Source organism: Chiloscyllium plagiosum, unplaced genomic scaffold (assembly GCF_037043375.1).
Source record: "Chiloscyllium plagiosum isolate Xiang-an unplaced genomic scaffold, Cpla_swu_hap1 HiC_scaffold_44, whole genome shotgun sequence".
Lineage (NCBI taxonomy): Eukaryota > Metazoa > Chordata > Chondrichthyes > Orectolobiformes > Hemiscylliidae > Chiloscyllium > Chiloscyllium plagiosum.
The window spans coordinates 10,828,754-10,844,936 of NW_028270182.1; the positions used below are offsets into that span (position 1 = coordinate 10,828,754).

The following is a 16,183-nucleotide window of genomic DNA, read 5'->3' on the forward strand; positions in this document are numbered from 1 at the left end:
TATTTCCTTTAAAGCAGAGGAGACTAAGAACCGATTTGTTATAGATCTTTAAAATCTTCAAGGGTTTGACAGAGTAAGTAAAGAGAAACTATTACGTGAAGGATTAATGACAAGAAATTGTAGTCACTTGATCACAGAATTATTACATTGCAGAAGGAGACCATTGTACTAGCATGGGTGTATTCTTCTCTACCACAAACTTGGGGTATGTTTTCCTGAGCATCTCAGCCGGGCCCGCAGGGGCCAACCTGACCTCCCAATCACTGCCCATTTCAACTCCCCGTCTCATTCCCTCTCTGACATGACCATCCTTAGCCTCCTCCATTGCCACAGCGAATCAGACCTTAATTTCGAGGAACAACACTTCATCTTCCGCCTGGGCAGCCTAAGCCTAGAACACTCAACATTGAGTTCTCCAACTTCAAATCACCTCCCTTCCCGTTCCCCGGCTCCCATTCCACCCCACCATGCCGCCTCCCTTCCATTCCTCTGACCGACCCTTCCTTGCAGCTACCAACCAGAACCCCCCTCCCAACCTTTATCTGTAGCTCCCCTACATGCAGCCCTCTTTCTGAAGACTGATTACACCCAAAACATTGACTCCTCCACCTCCTGATGCTGCCTGGCTCTTCCGGCCTCCTGCCTGTCTAACGTGAGTGAACTGGCTCTCAATGAGCATCATCATTTGGCCTTCCCCATAACCTTCAACATTGTTACTTAATTTTAAGACTCTTATTATTTTTTACAGATCCACCATAGAAAGCATTCTATCCGGATGCAATTGCTCTGCCCAGGACCATAAGAAACTGCAGAGAGTTGTGAACACAGTCCAGTCCATCACAAAAGCCAACCTTCCATCTATTGGCTTCCATCTGTTGCCTCAGATAGGCAGCCAATGTCATCAAAGACCCCTCCCACCCTGATTATAATTCCTTCCAACCTCTTCATTGAGCAGAAGATATAAAAGCTCAAACACTCATATCAACGGATTCAAGAACAGCTACTTTCCCACTGTTATTAGATTTCTGAATGGACCTCTCAAATTTTAAATTTAATGTTGATCTCACTCTTTGTACACCTTCTCTACAGCCATAACATTGTATTCTTCGCTCTGTTATCCTAATACCTTGCCCTTGATCCATTTGTGAGCAGGAACAGTTTCTCTTGATCAACAATGTCCAGACCTCTCATGATTTTGAAAGCTTCAGTCAGATTTCCTCTCGGCCTTCTCTCCAAGGAAAGGAGCCCCAACTGAGGTTTCTCAGCTCTGGCACTATTCTCAGCTCTTCTGCACTGCCCCAGGTGATTGGAGAAAGAAGCAGAATGAAATCTTCTTTGCTAATCAGTTGGACAGGATTTGCAATGCACTGTCTGATAGGGCAATGGATGCAGTTTCTATAGTAACTTTCTAAAGGGAATTTGATAAATACTCGAAAGAGGAAGGATATTGGAGAAAGTTAGGTTAGGATTCCAAAAGAGCTAACCCAGACTCCTTGGGCTGAATAGCCTCCTTTTGAGCTGTTCTGTTCAATTGTGTTTTTTTTATCATGCTGTGTATTATTCTCCTGTTTTAATCCAAGCTCCATCTCACTTTCATAGATTCATAGAATCCCTACAGTGTGGCACTAGACAATTCAGCCCACTGAGTCCACACTGACCCTCTGAAGAGCATCACACTCAGACCCAATACCTACCCTGTCCCTGAAACCCTGCATTTCCCATGGCCAATCCATCTAACCTGCACATCTTTGGTCTGTGGGAGGAAACTGGAGCAACCAGAGGAAACCCACGCCGACACGGGAAGAATGTGTAAACGCCATATGGACAGTCACCTAAGACCAGGATCAATCCCAGGTCCCTGGCACTGAGGCAGCAGTGCTTACCACTGAGCCACTGTGCCTGCCTTTCGATGAATGATTTCAGTCCTCCTCCTCCTCCTCCTCCTCCTCAACTCTAGAGAATAAAAAAATGGTCTATTTAATCTTTCCTCTGACTTCAAGCCCTCCATCCCAGGAATTAGGTGAACCTTTGGTGCACTCCCTCAATGGCAAGTATGTTCTTCCTTGGGTATGGAGACTGACATACAATACCCTAGGTACAGTGTCACCAAGCCTCTGTCTAATTGCAGTTAGACATCTCACCCTCTTATATCTAAGGCACATATAGACCAGATCAGGTAAGGGTAGCAGATTTCCTTCCCTGATGATCACCATCACCGAGGCTAGCTTGTTTATTCTGCATTTATTCAATGGACTGAGTTTAGAGCCTCACAGTGTTTTTTTTATTCATTAATGGGATGAGGGTGTCACTGGCTGAGCCATCATTTATTGCCTATCCCTTATTGCCCGTCCCGGGGCAGCACAGTGGCTCAATGGTTAGCACTGTTGCCTCACAGTGCCAGGGACGTGGGTGTGATTCCCGCCTCAGGCACTATCTGTGTGGAGTTTGCACATTCTTCCCGTGTCTGCTTGGGCTTCCTCTGGGCACTTCTGTTTGCTTCCACATTCCAAAGATGTGCAGGTCAGGTGAATTGGCCTTGCTGAATTGCCCTTGGTGTTAGGTGCATTAGCCAGGGATAAATATAAGTTAGGGGAATGGGTCTGGGTGGGTTACTCTTCGGAGGGTTGGTGTGAACTTGTTGAGCCAAATGGCCTGTTTCCACACTGTAGATAATCTAATCTAATTGCCCAGAGGGCAGTGGAGAGTCGACCATATTGCTTTGGACCTGCAGTCCCATGTGGGACAGACCAGGTAAGGATGGCAGTAAGACATTAGTGACACAGATGGGATTTTTCTGACAATTGACAATGGATTCATGGTCATCATTGGATTCCTAATTCCTGATTTTTTTTTATTCAAGTGATTCAAATTCCCTAGAATATTCCCTGGGTCTTTGGATTAACAGTCCAGTGTTAGTACCGCTAGGCCATCACTTCCCCAAAAACCAGCAGCGCCCTCCAGTGTCAGTGGTGAGTTTGAAATATTTGGTCTTGCAGTGACATCTCTTGTACTGTTGAAAGTGAAGCCATGTACAGACCAGACCTTAGCTGTCCCATGGGTGTCATGTTTGGTGTTGTTGCCTCTGGCTGCGGCGTTGTCACTCCTAAATTATCTTGATCCCATCCAACAGGTGTGCATGAACACAGCGGCATTGGGTCACACTAAATCCAGGCTTACCTAGATAAATCCGGTGATGCCTACCGTGGGCAAACAGCTGCCCTGCAATGCAAGGCAGTAGTCTGGTGTGAAGAGGGTGTTACCAGTGTCGGGGACTGGAAAGAATTGACGAATTGATACTTTTGGGAAAACAGAGAATGCATTGCTTGAAAGAAATGTGTTGTGCACTTTGTACTTACCAAAAGCCTGTTTTGTTTTCAGCCTCGTATCGACTCCTTGCGAAGATTTCCACTCAGGCAGAGTACGTCCAAGAAAGTGGAAGAGGTCAGTCATCCATGAAACTCATGAATCCTTTCAGAAACAAACCATTCAGCCCATCTGGTCCATGTTTATGCTGCAAATCATTTGCTTCTCAGAGTACTTCCTCTTGCTCCGTCATAACTTCCTGTTCCTTTCTGCCCTCCAACCTCCTGTTAATTACATCTATATTGTTCACCTCCACTCAGTCCCTGTGTCCCTCAGTCATTTCCACATTCTCGCCACCCTCTGAGTGAAGATGTTTCATCTGAGTTCCCCTTCTTGATTTATCATAGAATTATACATCGCTGAAAAGGCCCTTTAGCCATCAAGCCAATGCCAACTAAAGAATGACTCTAAGTCTACACTAGTCCCACGATTCAGCACCTGGCCCATACCTTAGCATGTTTAAATTAGATTAGATTAGATTACTTACAGTGTGGAAACAGGCCCTTCGGCCCAATAAGCCCTCCGAAGAACAACCCATCCAGACCCATTCCCCAACATTTACCCTTTCACCTAACACTATGGGCAATTTAGCATGGCCAATTCACCTAACCTGCACATCTTTGGACTGTGGGAGGAAACCGGAGCACCCGGAGGAAACCCACTTAGACACTGGGCGAACATGCAAACTCCAAACAGACAGTTGCCCAAGGTGGGAATTGAACCCGGGTCTCTGACGCTGTGAGGCAGCAGTGCTGACACTGTGAGGCAGCAGTGCTAACTGCTGTGCTACCGTGTTATGGCATTTTAAGTGCTCATCCGAGTACTTTCAAAAGGTTTAGAGATTTCCCGCCCTCGAATACCCTCCAGACAGTGCATTCCCGACCCCCACCAGCCACTAGGTGAAAAATATTTTTCTGAAATCCTCTTTAAACCGCCTGGTAATCTTATACCTCTATCAGATCCCCTCTCAGCCTTTTCTGCTGTAGGGAAACAATCTGAGCTTATCCAGCCTCTCCTCATTGGAGAGGCAACATCCTGGGTGAATCTCCTTTGCAATATCTTCAATGTGATCATATCCTTCCCATGGTGTGGGGGCCAGAACTGCAGACAGTACTCCAGCCGTGGCCTATACAGCTGCAACATTACCTCCCTCCTCTTCTCATCTGTGCCACGGCTGTGATAAAAAGACAAGTGTCCCCTATGCCTTCTTAACCACCCTATTATCCTGTCCTGCCACCTTCACGGATCTGAGGACAAGCTCCCCGAGATTCCATTGTTCCTCCGAGCTTCATAGTATTAAATGCTACAGGTTAATCAGACCACAATGAAAGCAAAATATTGTAAATTGTTGATGAATGTCTAGGACTTGTCGTTCTGCCGCCAATTCCCCCCCCCCCCCCGCAACACCTCCACACATGGAAACACAAGCCCTATGTCTGCACTTTTGCAATCTTATAGACGCTTACCAGGTATGTCTTTTTCTGTGAAAAGACACTGTCACTGTTCAGCATTTCTTGATGGGTCTAACCTTTCAGCTTCTGCAGTATTCGAGTAAATATTCTTTTTTTTTTCACTTTCTGCATCCTTTTTACAACATCAGAGAAATGTTGCAACTCTGAAATTTGGTCCATCCTGTTTGCACCAAGCAATTTACTTTGTGGCATTTTTCCTGCCGTCTCCCTGTAACCCTACATGTTTGTCCTCTTTAGAAAGGATGGGTGGCATGGTGGCTCAGTGGTTAGCACTGCTGCCTCATAGCGCCAGGGACCCAAATTCAATCCCAGCCTCGGGCGACTGTCTGTGTGGAGTTTACACATTCCCCCCCTGTCTGCGTGGGTTTCCTCTGGATGCTCCAGTTTCTTCCCACAGTCCAAAGATGTGCAGGTTAGGATGGATTGGCCATGCTAAATTGCCCATAGTGTTCAGCGATGTGTAGGTTAGGTGCATCAGTCAGGGGTAAATGTAAGGAAACAGGGTAGGGGAATGGGTCTGGGTGGGTAATTCTTCGGAGGGTCGGTGTGGACTTGTTGGGCCTAAGGGTCTGTTTCCACACTGTAGGGATTCTATGAAAGCAATTCCCTTTAGAATGCTTCAGTTGGGGACGCTGCACTCACACACTGTGGGGGTTGGGGGGGGGAAGGGATGATGAATCTAAGACATTCAAAGATGGTCACAGGATCAGCCCAGAGAATATAGAGCTGTGCTGTTGTCACTCTGCATCTCAAAGTAGACACTGAACCGGAGAAAATAAAGTCTCTAAAGATTTGCAGTGGACTGGTCTGGCTTACTCTGAGCAATGTATTTGTGGTCTCAGCACTTGAAAAGGGAATTAGTTGACAAAGTTGGGAAAGAGCAGGGGTGGTATCAAGTGTAAATGTAACTGATTGCAAAGTAGTTTAACAACCGATGTTCACTTTTGTAGGAAATGTGGCAGCCAATTCACATAAAGAGAACTCTCTCAGCAATATGATAATGACCAGATTATCTATTTTTGTGATGTTGATTGAGGGCTAAATATTGTCCTGGCTGCTTGGGAGAATTCCCCTGCTGTTCCTCAAACATGGGATCTTGCGCATCCCACCTGAGCAGATAGGGGGTTTAACAATTTTTGCAAAAGATGGCATCTAGAACAGTGCAGAGCTCCGTAAGAACTAAGGAGATGTGAGGGGTAGGTTTTTTAAACAGTCTGTGGAATGTGCTGCCAGAGGAGGAGGTGGAAGCAGATATGATAGCGACATTAAAGGGGCATCTTGACAGACACCTGAATAGGCAAGGAACAGAGGGAAATGGACTGTGTAGGGGCAAAAGAGAGGTAACATATGTAGCCACAGGCTTGGTGGGCCGAAGGGCCTGTGCTGTACTGGCCTTTGTTCTTAAGGCATGATTCCAAGCGGTATCACTCTGTCAAGCTATTGCTTGACTAGTCTGTGAAACAGCTCTTTCAGTTTCAGCACTAAGCCCCAGATATTATTAAGGAGGAACTCGTAAGGTTGATAGGGCTGTGTTCGTTGTTGTCGTTGCCAGTGCCTTAGTTGATGTCAGGTAGTCTGTCAATTTCATTCCTTTTATTTTTATTTTTAGCAGTTGATTTCAGAGATCAGTTAAGAGTTAAGGTCTGGAGTCGTGTGTATGCCAGCTGGGGAAAGGACAGAAGTTTTCTTTCCGAAATGCCATTCGTTGGCTTTTTACAATAATCGCCCATCATTTCATTGTTAGACTTGTGTTTCCAGATTTTAACTCAGTTCAGTATCCACCATCTGCTGTGATGGGATTTGAACCTGGATCTCTGGATTATTAATCTGTTGACAATACTATGAGGCCTCCCCTTAATTGTTAGAGGTTGTGGGTTTGGAGGTTCTGTCAAGGAAGCCTCGTTGATACCGGTGGGTGGTGGAAGGAGAGAGAATGAAATATTGTCACCCTGTTTGTTGATTAACAGATGTCTAATCTCATTGAATAGTTTCTTCAGTGTCTTCAGACTCCCAGCCAACCAGCAAGGCGCAGTAATCAAGTTCCAATGTCGTCGTCAGCTTCAAAAATGCGAGAGGTATGATAGAGTTGAGGAAATATGTTACGTTACTGTGGTACACCTGGTGCTCAGTCGGGTGGCTGCTTCAGTGGCTACACTGGTGTTGGGAAGAGCTGCAGAGGTCCTGGGTTTCTCGCGCTGTGTTCTGAATTTGTTGGAATGTTGGGGGAACACTACTGAGTGTTCCCCCTACTTACTGGGCCTCGCAAGACATGAGTCAGCCACACGGTATTCTGAATTGTCTGAATCTCTCTGGTTCCCCTTCTGGAACGTGCTTACGTGGAGTGAGGCGGTGATGCATTCTGTGGTTCTGCCATCTGTTGCTGCCAGGGGAACCTAGCAGCCAAGTGCTGTACAGTGATCGGTGATCATGGAGCTATTCCAGCTCAGATTTCGGGGAAAGGTTCCGGAGTGTTAACAAAAGATGGAGAAGCCTACAATAATGTAACGGGACTGGACAGGGTAAACACAGAAGGCATGTTCCCAACGACTGGGGAGTCCAGAACCCAGGGGTCACAGTCTAAGGATACAGGGTAGGCCATGTAGGACTGAGATGAGGAGAGATGTCTTCACCCAGAGAGTGGGGAGCATGTGGAATTCTCTGCCGCAGAAAGCGATTAAGGCCAAAACATTGAATGTTTTCAAAAGAGCTTAGCTATAGTTCTTGGGGCTAAAGGGATTAAAGAGTTTGGGAGGAAGCAGGTGCAGGGTAACGTGTTGGATGATCAGCCGCGATCACATTGAATGGCGGAGCGGGCTCGAAGGGCCAAATGGCCTACTCCTGCTCCTATTTCCTATGTTTCTGTTTGTAAGCACTTATAATGGTGCCTGAACTAGAAATCCAGAGTACCAGGCTCATAATCTGGTGATATGGGTGCAGGCAGCTGGTGGAATTTAAGATCAGTTTCTTTAAAAAAAAATCTGGATTTGAAAATTATTCTCTAATGATGTCCTTGAAACTGTAAGAACTCCAGGGATGGTCAACAAATTCTGGCCTGGCCACCGATGCCCTCTTCCCTTGAAAAAGAAAACATGCAGTGAAGGTCATTGCATTGAGTATAGGAGTTGGGAGGTCATGTGGATGTACGGGACATTGGTTAGGCCACCTTTGGAATACTGCATTCAATTCTGGTCTCCCTGCTATAGGAAAGACGTTGTGAAACTTGTAAAGGTTCAGAAAAGATCTACCAGGATGTTGCTGGGGTTGGAGGGTATGAGCTATAGGGAGAGGCTGTACAGACTGGGGCTGTTTTCCCTGGAGAGTGGGAGGTTGAGTGGTGACCTTATGGAAGTTGATAAAATCATGAGGGACATGGATAGGGTAAATAGACAAGGTCTTTTCCCAGGGTAGGGGAGTGCAAAACTAGTGGGCATAGGTTTAAGTTGACAAAGGAAAGATTTAAAAGGGACTCGAGGGGCCACTCGAGGTGGTGCGTATATGGAATGAGCTGCCAGTGGAAGTGGTGGAGGCTGGTACAACAATAACATTTAAAAGGCATCTGGATGGGTACATGAATAGGAAGGGGTTAAAGGGATATGCGAAAGTGAGGACTGCAGATGCTGGAGATTAGACTTGTGAGTGTGGTGCTGGAAAAGCACAACAGGTCAGGCAGTATCTGAGGAACAGGAGAATCGACATTTCAGGCAAAAGCCCTTCATCAGGAATTAGAGGGATATGCATCAAACGCCGGCAAATGGGACTAGATTAGATTAGGAAACCTGGTGTTATGGTCACTTAAAGATGGAGCAACTGTCATCGATCAGTGGTAAACAAGCAGGAGGCCGGAAGAACACAGTGAGCCAGGCGGCATCAGGGGGTGGAGAAGTCAACATTTCAGGTGTAACCGTTCGTTATATAATGTTTTGTCGGGGGTGGCATGGTGGCTCAGTGGTTAGCACTGCTGCCACACACGGTGCCAGGACCCAGGCTCGATTCCAGCCTCGGGCGACTGTCTGTGTGGAGTTTGCACGTTCTCCCCGTGTCTGTGTGGGTTTCCTCCGGGTGCTCCGGTCTCCTGCTACAGTCACAAAGATATGCAGGTTTGGGTGGACTGGATGCACCTAACTCAATGGGCAATTTAGCACAGCCAATCCACCTGACCTGCACATCTTTGGATTGTGGGAGGAAATCCGATCATCCGGAGGAAACCCATGCAGACACTGGGAGAATGTGCCAACTCCACAAAGACAGTCACCCGAGGCTGGAATCGAACCCGGGTCCCTGGTACTGTGAGGTAGCAGTGCTAACCACTGTGCCACTGTGCTGCCCCGATTTTTACAGAGTTGGGGTTAGATAATAAGTAGTTAAGAGAAAGGGGGCTTGGATTTGTGTGCATAGCTGTTGTTTAGTGTTCACTATTAGAGTTAAGAAAGTAAATTGTTATTTTTCTTAAATAGTGGAATTTAGGAGTTTTCTGTCACTCACATTTGTACAGATTACGAGGCGAGGTGAGCTTTTCTGGGTGTTCGGTTTAATTTACAGAGAGGTTTGACCTCTGCGTTGTAACACAGGTCGGCATGGATGAGTTGGACCAAAGGGTCTATTTCCATGCTGTACAACCCTGTGACTCTATAAGGGCAGATGAGAGTTGTGCATGTTTATCTTGTCTTTGTGACCCAGGAGTTCTGTCATTAAACCTGTTGAAGACAGAGATCGTCAGGTTTTAGATATAAAATGGGAGAACTGTGGATGCTGTGAATCCGAAACGAAAACAGAAATCACTGGAAATGCTCAGCAGGCCTGGCAGCACCATTGGAGAGAAATCAGAGTCAATGTTTCAGGTCGAGTGACCCTCCCTCAGAACTTGTGACAGAGTTTAGATTCCAGTGAGATCATGGGATATGGGGTTGGCATTGAAAAGGAAAATAGCATGTATTTGAGTAGCCGAGATCTGAAATGGCAGAGCAGGTTCAGGGGGCTGAAAAGCCTAGACTGAGTACAGAGGAACCTCGATTGTCCGAATATCAATTGTCCGAATTTCGGATTATCCGAAGAAGATCTCAAGGTGCCGATAGAAACATTACATCAAAGAGGTGTTTCAATACTGATCATATCCTTTGTTTGCAATGATTAAAAATGAACCCAGCTTACTGAAATGCTGCTGAGGGTGGGGGCGGGTTGGGAGGGAAGATTGGGGGGGAGGGCGGGGGAAGATGGGGTGGGGGCAGACGGGGAGGCAGGGTCTCTCATGTAGTGTGTTGCTGCCTAATCTCCTGAATGGGGAGTGGACTTAGCAAGTGCTCGCTGTGTCAATCCCATTGAACTGATGGGGTGGGGGGGGGGGAGAGGCTTCAGCAATGCTACAGGTCCCTTGCACATAAGTGTGTCTCTGCTCAGAAACAAACCCTGAAACAGAGGGAGTGAGAGAGCAAGGCAGGCAGAGCGAGGAGAAAAGAAACTTCAGAAAACCCCAAGCCCCGGAGGAGAGGCATTAAATCAATTAACTCAAATAATCAATTATCCGAACGAAATAGTGCCCGCCCATCTCATTCGGATAATCAAGGTTCCTCCGTATTAGATTAGATTAGATTACTTACAGTGTGGAAACAGGCCCTTCGGCCCAACAAGTCCACACCGACCCGCCGAAGCGCAACCCACCCATACCCCTACCTTTACCCCTTTAACCTATCACTACGGGCAATTTAGCATGGCCAATTCACCTGACCCGCACATCTTTGGACTGTGGGAGGAAACCGGAGCACCCGGAGGAAACCCACGCAGACACGGGGAGAATGTGTGGAGTTTGCACAGTCAGTCGCCTGAGTCGGGAATTGAACCCGGGTCTACAGGCACTGTGAGGCAGCAGTGCTAACCACTGGGCCACCGTGCCCATCTTTCAGGTTTGGGTGGAAGGTTTATTAAAGCCAGATTGGGGAATAGCAGGCGACCTTCAGTTGCTCAGCAGGTGGCAGGAGGGGGAGATGGAACATGGTGGAAAGCCTGTAAGCTGCAAATGTTTTTGTAAAAACCACCCACCTTTTCATGTTTCAGTTTCACAACAGCAATCAGACCTTGGAAATATGCCCAATGGGCTACACGCACCCCCCCCCCCCCCACCCCCTTGAGAAAAAAGTTATCTGTGAGGATTTGCAGGAGCCTTGCACTTAGGGCCCTCTCTGTGGCTGCCTCTTGTACTCACTGCGTCAAAATCTCACAGGGTGACTCCACTCGGGTGGTCACTACGCCCATTTCGGGAAACCTGAGGGTTAAAAAAAACTTTCATCAGCTGCATTAACTGTAAGATTAAGAGTTTGGTTCAGTTTGTGTTTTATGCGGGCAGAAGACGAAGCACTTTTATTACTTGTTGACTTTATAGGTCTCGTCAGACAAATGTCAGAGGGTTTCACCAGAAGTCAGAATTACAAAGGTCGTCGACTGGAAGGATTTCGTTTGCAAAAGGCTGTTCCGGGGAGGTAAGGGGCTCTGCTGTGTTCAGGAAGGGCTTGATTGGGAGCAACGTTTGGAAGTTTACAAAATCATGAGGGACATGGATCGGGTAAACAGGCAAGGTCTTTTCTCCAGAGTTGGGGAATCCAAAACTAGAGGACATAAGCTTAAGGTGAGAGGGGAAAAGATTTGAAAGGGACCTGAGGGGTAACTTTTTTTCACACAAAGTGGTGGGTGTATGGAAAGAGCTGCCAGAGGAAGTGGTGGAGGCTGGTGCAATTACAACATTTAAAAGGCATCTGGATGGGTATATGAATAGGAAGGGTTTAGAGGGATATGGGTCAAATGCTGGCAAGTGGGACTAGATTAATTTAGGATATCTGGTCAGCATGAATGAGTTGGACTGAAGGGTCTGTTTCCGTGCTGTACATCTCTATGACTGTAAAAATGCAAACTTTCCGAGAGCATCCCTGGGCTGTGGATGTTTCGCATACCTAATATATACATTTAATACTGTAACCTTTTTCCAGCGGTGAATTAACTTGATTAGATTGTTTTAGGGCAGAGATATTTGAAAAGGTCAACAAAAATGATAGGGTTGATAATGAGGAGCCAATTCCTTAGTTTGGTGGAGCCCAGAACAGACAAAGGGGATTAGAAAACCTAGAAAGCACCTCAAATCTCAAACATCAAAGAAAACTGTCAGATCTGGGAATCAATTGACCATTTCTTGATTAACATTGCTTTCTTTATAGAATCCCGACAGTGCGGAAGCAGGCCATTCGGCTCATTGAGTCCATACTGACCCTCCGTGCATGATCCCATTCAGACCCACCAGCCTACCCTATAACAGTCAGCTCACACTTCCCTTGGTTAATCCATCTAGCCTGTACCCAACTGCCTAATTGACTGAGCGTCTAGTTACCTGTCAGTTAACACACCACAGTGTTCCCTGGCCGGGCTTTCTGTACCGATTTTTAATCATTTGTATGAATGACTTGGATGTGAATATAGGAGGTATAGTTGTAAGTTACACCATGGGCAACTTAACATGGCCAATCCACCGAACCCGCACATTTGTGGACTGTTGGTGGAGACTGGAGCACCCGGAGGAAACCCATGCAGACATGGCGAAGTATGTGCAAACTCCACGTAGTCAGTCATCCAAGGCCAGAATCAAACCTGGGTCCCTGGCACTGTGAGGCAATAGTGCTAACCACTGAGCCACTGCAAGTCAGGTGGGGTTACAGGACAAAGGCGGGTAACTTGAGAAAAGGTAGGCATGATCTGATTGAGTGACAGGATAGGCTCGAAGGGGGTGTGGCCTATTCCTGTTGTTCTTCTTTTTCCCCACCTTACTCAAGTTGAACTGTTCTATCTCTCCGAAGAAGAGAATGAGGATGAAAACCCAGAACCAAAGGAACATGAAGGACTCTCTGAGGTTCGGCCTGATAAAACCCTGAGTACCGAATCTGGGGCGGTGAAGGTAATGTGTGTAAAGCAGTCTTCATCATTGCTGAATGAATAGGACTGCAAAATTATCATGAACTATTTGGAATGATTTGAGTGCTCGGCTTCTAAGGGCAAATATATGATCAGAAGAAATTAAAGGAGGCCATTCAGCCCCCTCAGTCCAAGAGATGAAATAAACTTGGTGTTGTATTCCTTGGAATGGAGAAGGCTAAAGGGGCGCCTGATTGAGATGTACAGAATTGAGGGGCATAGATAGGACAGATAGGAATAAACCTTTCCCATTACTAGAAGGGTGGGAGCACAGATTTAACCTCAGGGACATTCCAGTTCCTAAGGATTCCCAGCTTAAAATAGGCCTCCCTCATGTCACCCATCTCAAATCTATGCCTCTGGTTCTTAATCCTTCCACCGTTAGGAGCAACACATCAATCAAATCTCTCTTAGCCTTCTCTTCTCTAAGTAAGGTAGTCCAAAGTTCTCTTCTCTATCTACACCACAGAAGTCCCTCCAAACCTTTCCTATTCGTGGACTTAGCCAAATGTCTGTTAAACGTTGTAACTGTAGCCATGTCCACCACTTCCTCAGGAAGTTCATGCCACGCACGAACCACCCTCTGTGTAAACAATTTGCCCCTCGTCTTTTTAAATCTCTCTCCTCTCACCTTAAAAATGTGCCCCATCGTCTTAAAATCCCTGTTCTAGGGGAAAAGATAACTACAATTAACCCTGTTTATGCCCCTCATTATATAAAGTCGCCTTTCAAGCTGCTAAGTTCCAGTGAAAAGAAAGTTCACTATCCAGCCTTTCTTTATAACTCAAACCTTCCACATCTTCCTGAACCCCCTCCAGCTTAATAATACCCTTCCTAGAACTGGGGCCCGTTACTCACGCTACACTGTCCAGTATAACCTCAACATACCAACTCAAAGGTCTGAGCACTGCAGGAAAGCGTGCTAAACATCTTTTTAACCATCCTGTCAGTATGTGATGCAAACTTCAAAGAATTATGTTCTACTGTAAAGTTTATTGTTTAATCAAAACAGTGGATTTTTAAGGCCCTTTTTTAGACTCTGGGTCCCACACTTTGTCTGGTCACTGGCCTCTAGCCAGATCTTAACTTAAACTCTTTGGATGAAGTTACCATTTCAGAGAGCAGTTAAGAATCAACCACATTGCTCTGGCCTCTTGACTTTCCACAAAGGGATGAACAGCAGGATTCCACTAAAAAGCACCTATTGGAAAAACAAAATGGTAGTTTGCTTTTCTTTTCTTTCTGTTAATCGAAGGAAGCACGTTTTGTTTTTTTTTTATATTTTTTAAGGTCTCCGAGAAGACAAGTCTGAGGAAGTCCCAACCTGACACAGGATCAGTGAAAACGCCACAGAGGAGAGACAGTAGTGGTCGCTGGCTGCCGAAGGTTACCTCTGCCAAAGCTTCGTCCACGAAAGGTAGGGGCTCTGCTGGAGCTGTGATGCGGTGCGTAGAGTCTCATAGCTTTGAAAGTCTGGCCAACGAGTGACATGAAGTTGGATTATATTTGGGAAATCATAATCCGGTTCCTCAGCCTATCTGAAATACCCAGACTGGCCACCAGAGGGCAGGCAGGATCAGAGAAGAACTCAGTGCCGGCAGAGAGGCCATTCTGTCCATCATGGTGGGATAGCTCTTTGGAAGAGACGGCAATCAAATCTTGTTGAATTCCAGAACAGCCCCAAAGAGCCAAATGGCCTAGTCCTGATTCCAAGCTGTCCAAATAATTCCACTTCTTTTTTCCCCTGCCAATGCCATCCCGTCAATCATTTATCCAATTCCCTTTCGCAAAGGGATTCTCAGTGGTTCAGTCGAGAGCAATCTTTAGAACGTGTTTTTTTTTAATGTTTGTGGGATGTGGGCCCTGTTAGTTGGATGGCATTTGTTGTCCATCAGTAATTGTTCTGGTGAAGATGGGAGTGAGCTTCTTTCTTGTAGTCTGAGAGATGTAGCGACATCTACAGTGGAAGGGAGTTCCAGAATATTGAACCAGCAATGTAACTCTGCATCTTAAAACCCACTCTTGGGAAGTGTGACAAATGCATGTGACGTATGAACTGAAGCACATTCATGCAAATTCCCTTTCCTACCCTTGGGGTGGCATGCTGACTCAGTGGTTAGCACTGCTGCCTCACAGCACCAGGGACCCGAGTTCGATTCCAGCCTCAGGCAACTGTCGGTGTGGAGTTTTTCAAAATTTTCCCAGTGTCTGTACGGGTTTCTTCGGGGTGCTCCGGTATCCTCCCACAGTCCAAAGATGTGCAGGTTAAGTGCTTTGGCAACGCTAAATTGCCCCATAGTGTCCAGGGATGTGCAGACTTGGTGGATTAGGCGTGGGAATTGCGGGGTTACAGGGATGGGGGGAAGGAAGGTGCAATGCTGTTTGGAGAGTCAGTGTGGACTTGATGAGCCAAATGACCAGCTTCCACACTGTAGAGATTCTGTGATGATTCTATGATACTCCATAAGCTGTGGATTAACTAGGGGGCTTTCAAAAGAGAATTGGATAAATGCTTGAGGGAGGGAAAAGCTTGCAGAGCTACAGGGAAAAGACAGGAGACTGGTGCTAACAACTTTTCTTTGATAGACGCTGGTAAAGACTGGCTGGACTAAGTGGTGACTTATTCTTATGGATGGCTCAGTGGTTAGTGCTGCTGCCTCACGAAGCCAGGAACCTGGGCTCGATTCCACCCTCAGGCAGTTTGCATATTCTCACGCGTGTCTGTATGGGTTTCCTCCAGGTGCTCCGGTTTCCTCCCACAGTCCAAACATATGCAGGTTAAGGGTAGATTGGCCAAGCTAAATTGTCCCACAGTGTCTAGGGATGTGCAGGGTAAGTGGCTTGGCCATGGGAAATGTAGGGTTACAGGGATGGGGTGGGTCTGGGTGGGATGGTCTTCGGAGGGGTGGTGTGGACTCGATGGGCCAAATGGTCTGCTTCCACGTTGCAGGGATTCTGTGATTCTGGTTATTTTTCTTTATCAATGTTTTTGTATTGCTTGAAGTAATAGTCCGGTTTTACTATTCTGTTGCAATTTACTGTTATGCACGGACTTGGTTGAAGAGTGCCCAATTCTTATGTTTCCCGATTTCTGTTTAATATTTTGAAGGTGAAAGGGATAGAAATCCCAAAGGCAGTGATGTGAAGTGCAAGGTGAATGAAAAGAGCTCATTAGTAAAGCAAACTGAAGAGCCAGATACAGAATTAAAAAGGATGAAGGTATTTCTTCCAAAGTAGTTTTTTCCCCTTGTTTGCGATGTGTTTTCTTTTTTGGTTGTATGAATCAGAACTGGACTAGAAATCCTGTCTCATCCTGGGCCATGTGTACACACAGTACTTCGAACAGGGCAGGTTTGGAGGAGTTTGCTATTCTGAAGTATTAATGAAATAGAGAGAGACTG

The 16,183-nt window shown here is 46.3% G+C and overlaps 1 protein-coding gene across 16 annotated transcripts in view; it reads left to right on the forward strand.

Moving 5' to 3' along the window:
- LOC122544342 (uncharacterized) overlaps positions 1-16,183 on the forward strand; it is a 126,719-nt gene that overhangs the window by 39,847 nt on the left and 70,689 nt on the right. For 11 of the 16 annotated variants that reach the window (XM_087982773.1, XM_087982779.1, XM_087982767.1 and 8 more), the window contains 6 exons: positions 3,379-3,441; positions 6,824-6,910; positions 11,209-11,305; positions 12,644-12,765; positions 14,073-14,199; positions 15,892-16,001. In XM_087982773.1, the coding sequence (XP_087838899.1) occupies positions 3,379-3,441; positions 6,824-6,910; positions 11,209-11,305; positions 12,644-12,765; positions 14,073-14,199; positions 15,892-16,001 (606 nt within the window). The remainder of the gene's footprint in view (positions 1-3,378; positions 3,442-6,823; positions 6,911-11,208; positions 11,306-12,643; positions 12,766-14,072; positions 14,200-15,891; positions 16,002-16,183) is intronic. The other 5 variants (XM_087982772.1, XM_087982774.1, XM_087982777.1 and 2 more) reach the window with 5 other exon arrangements.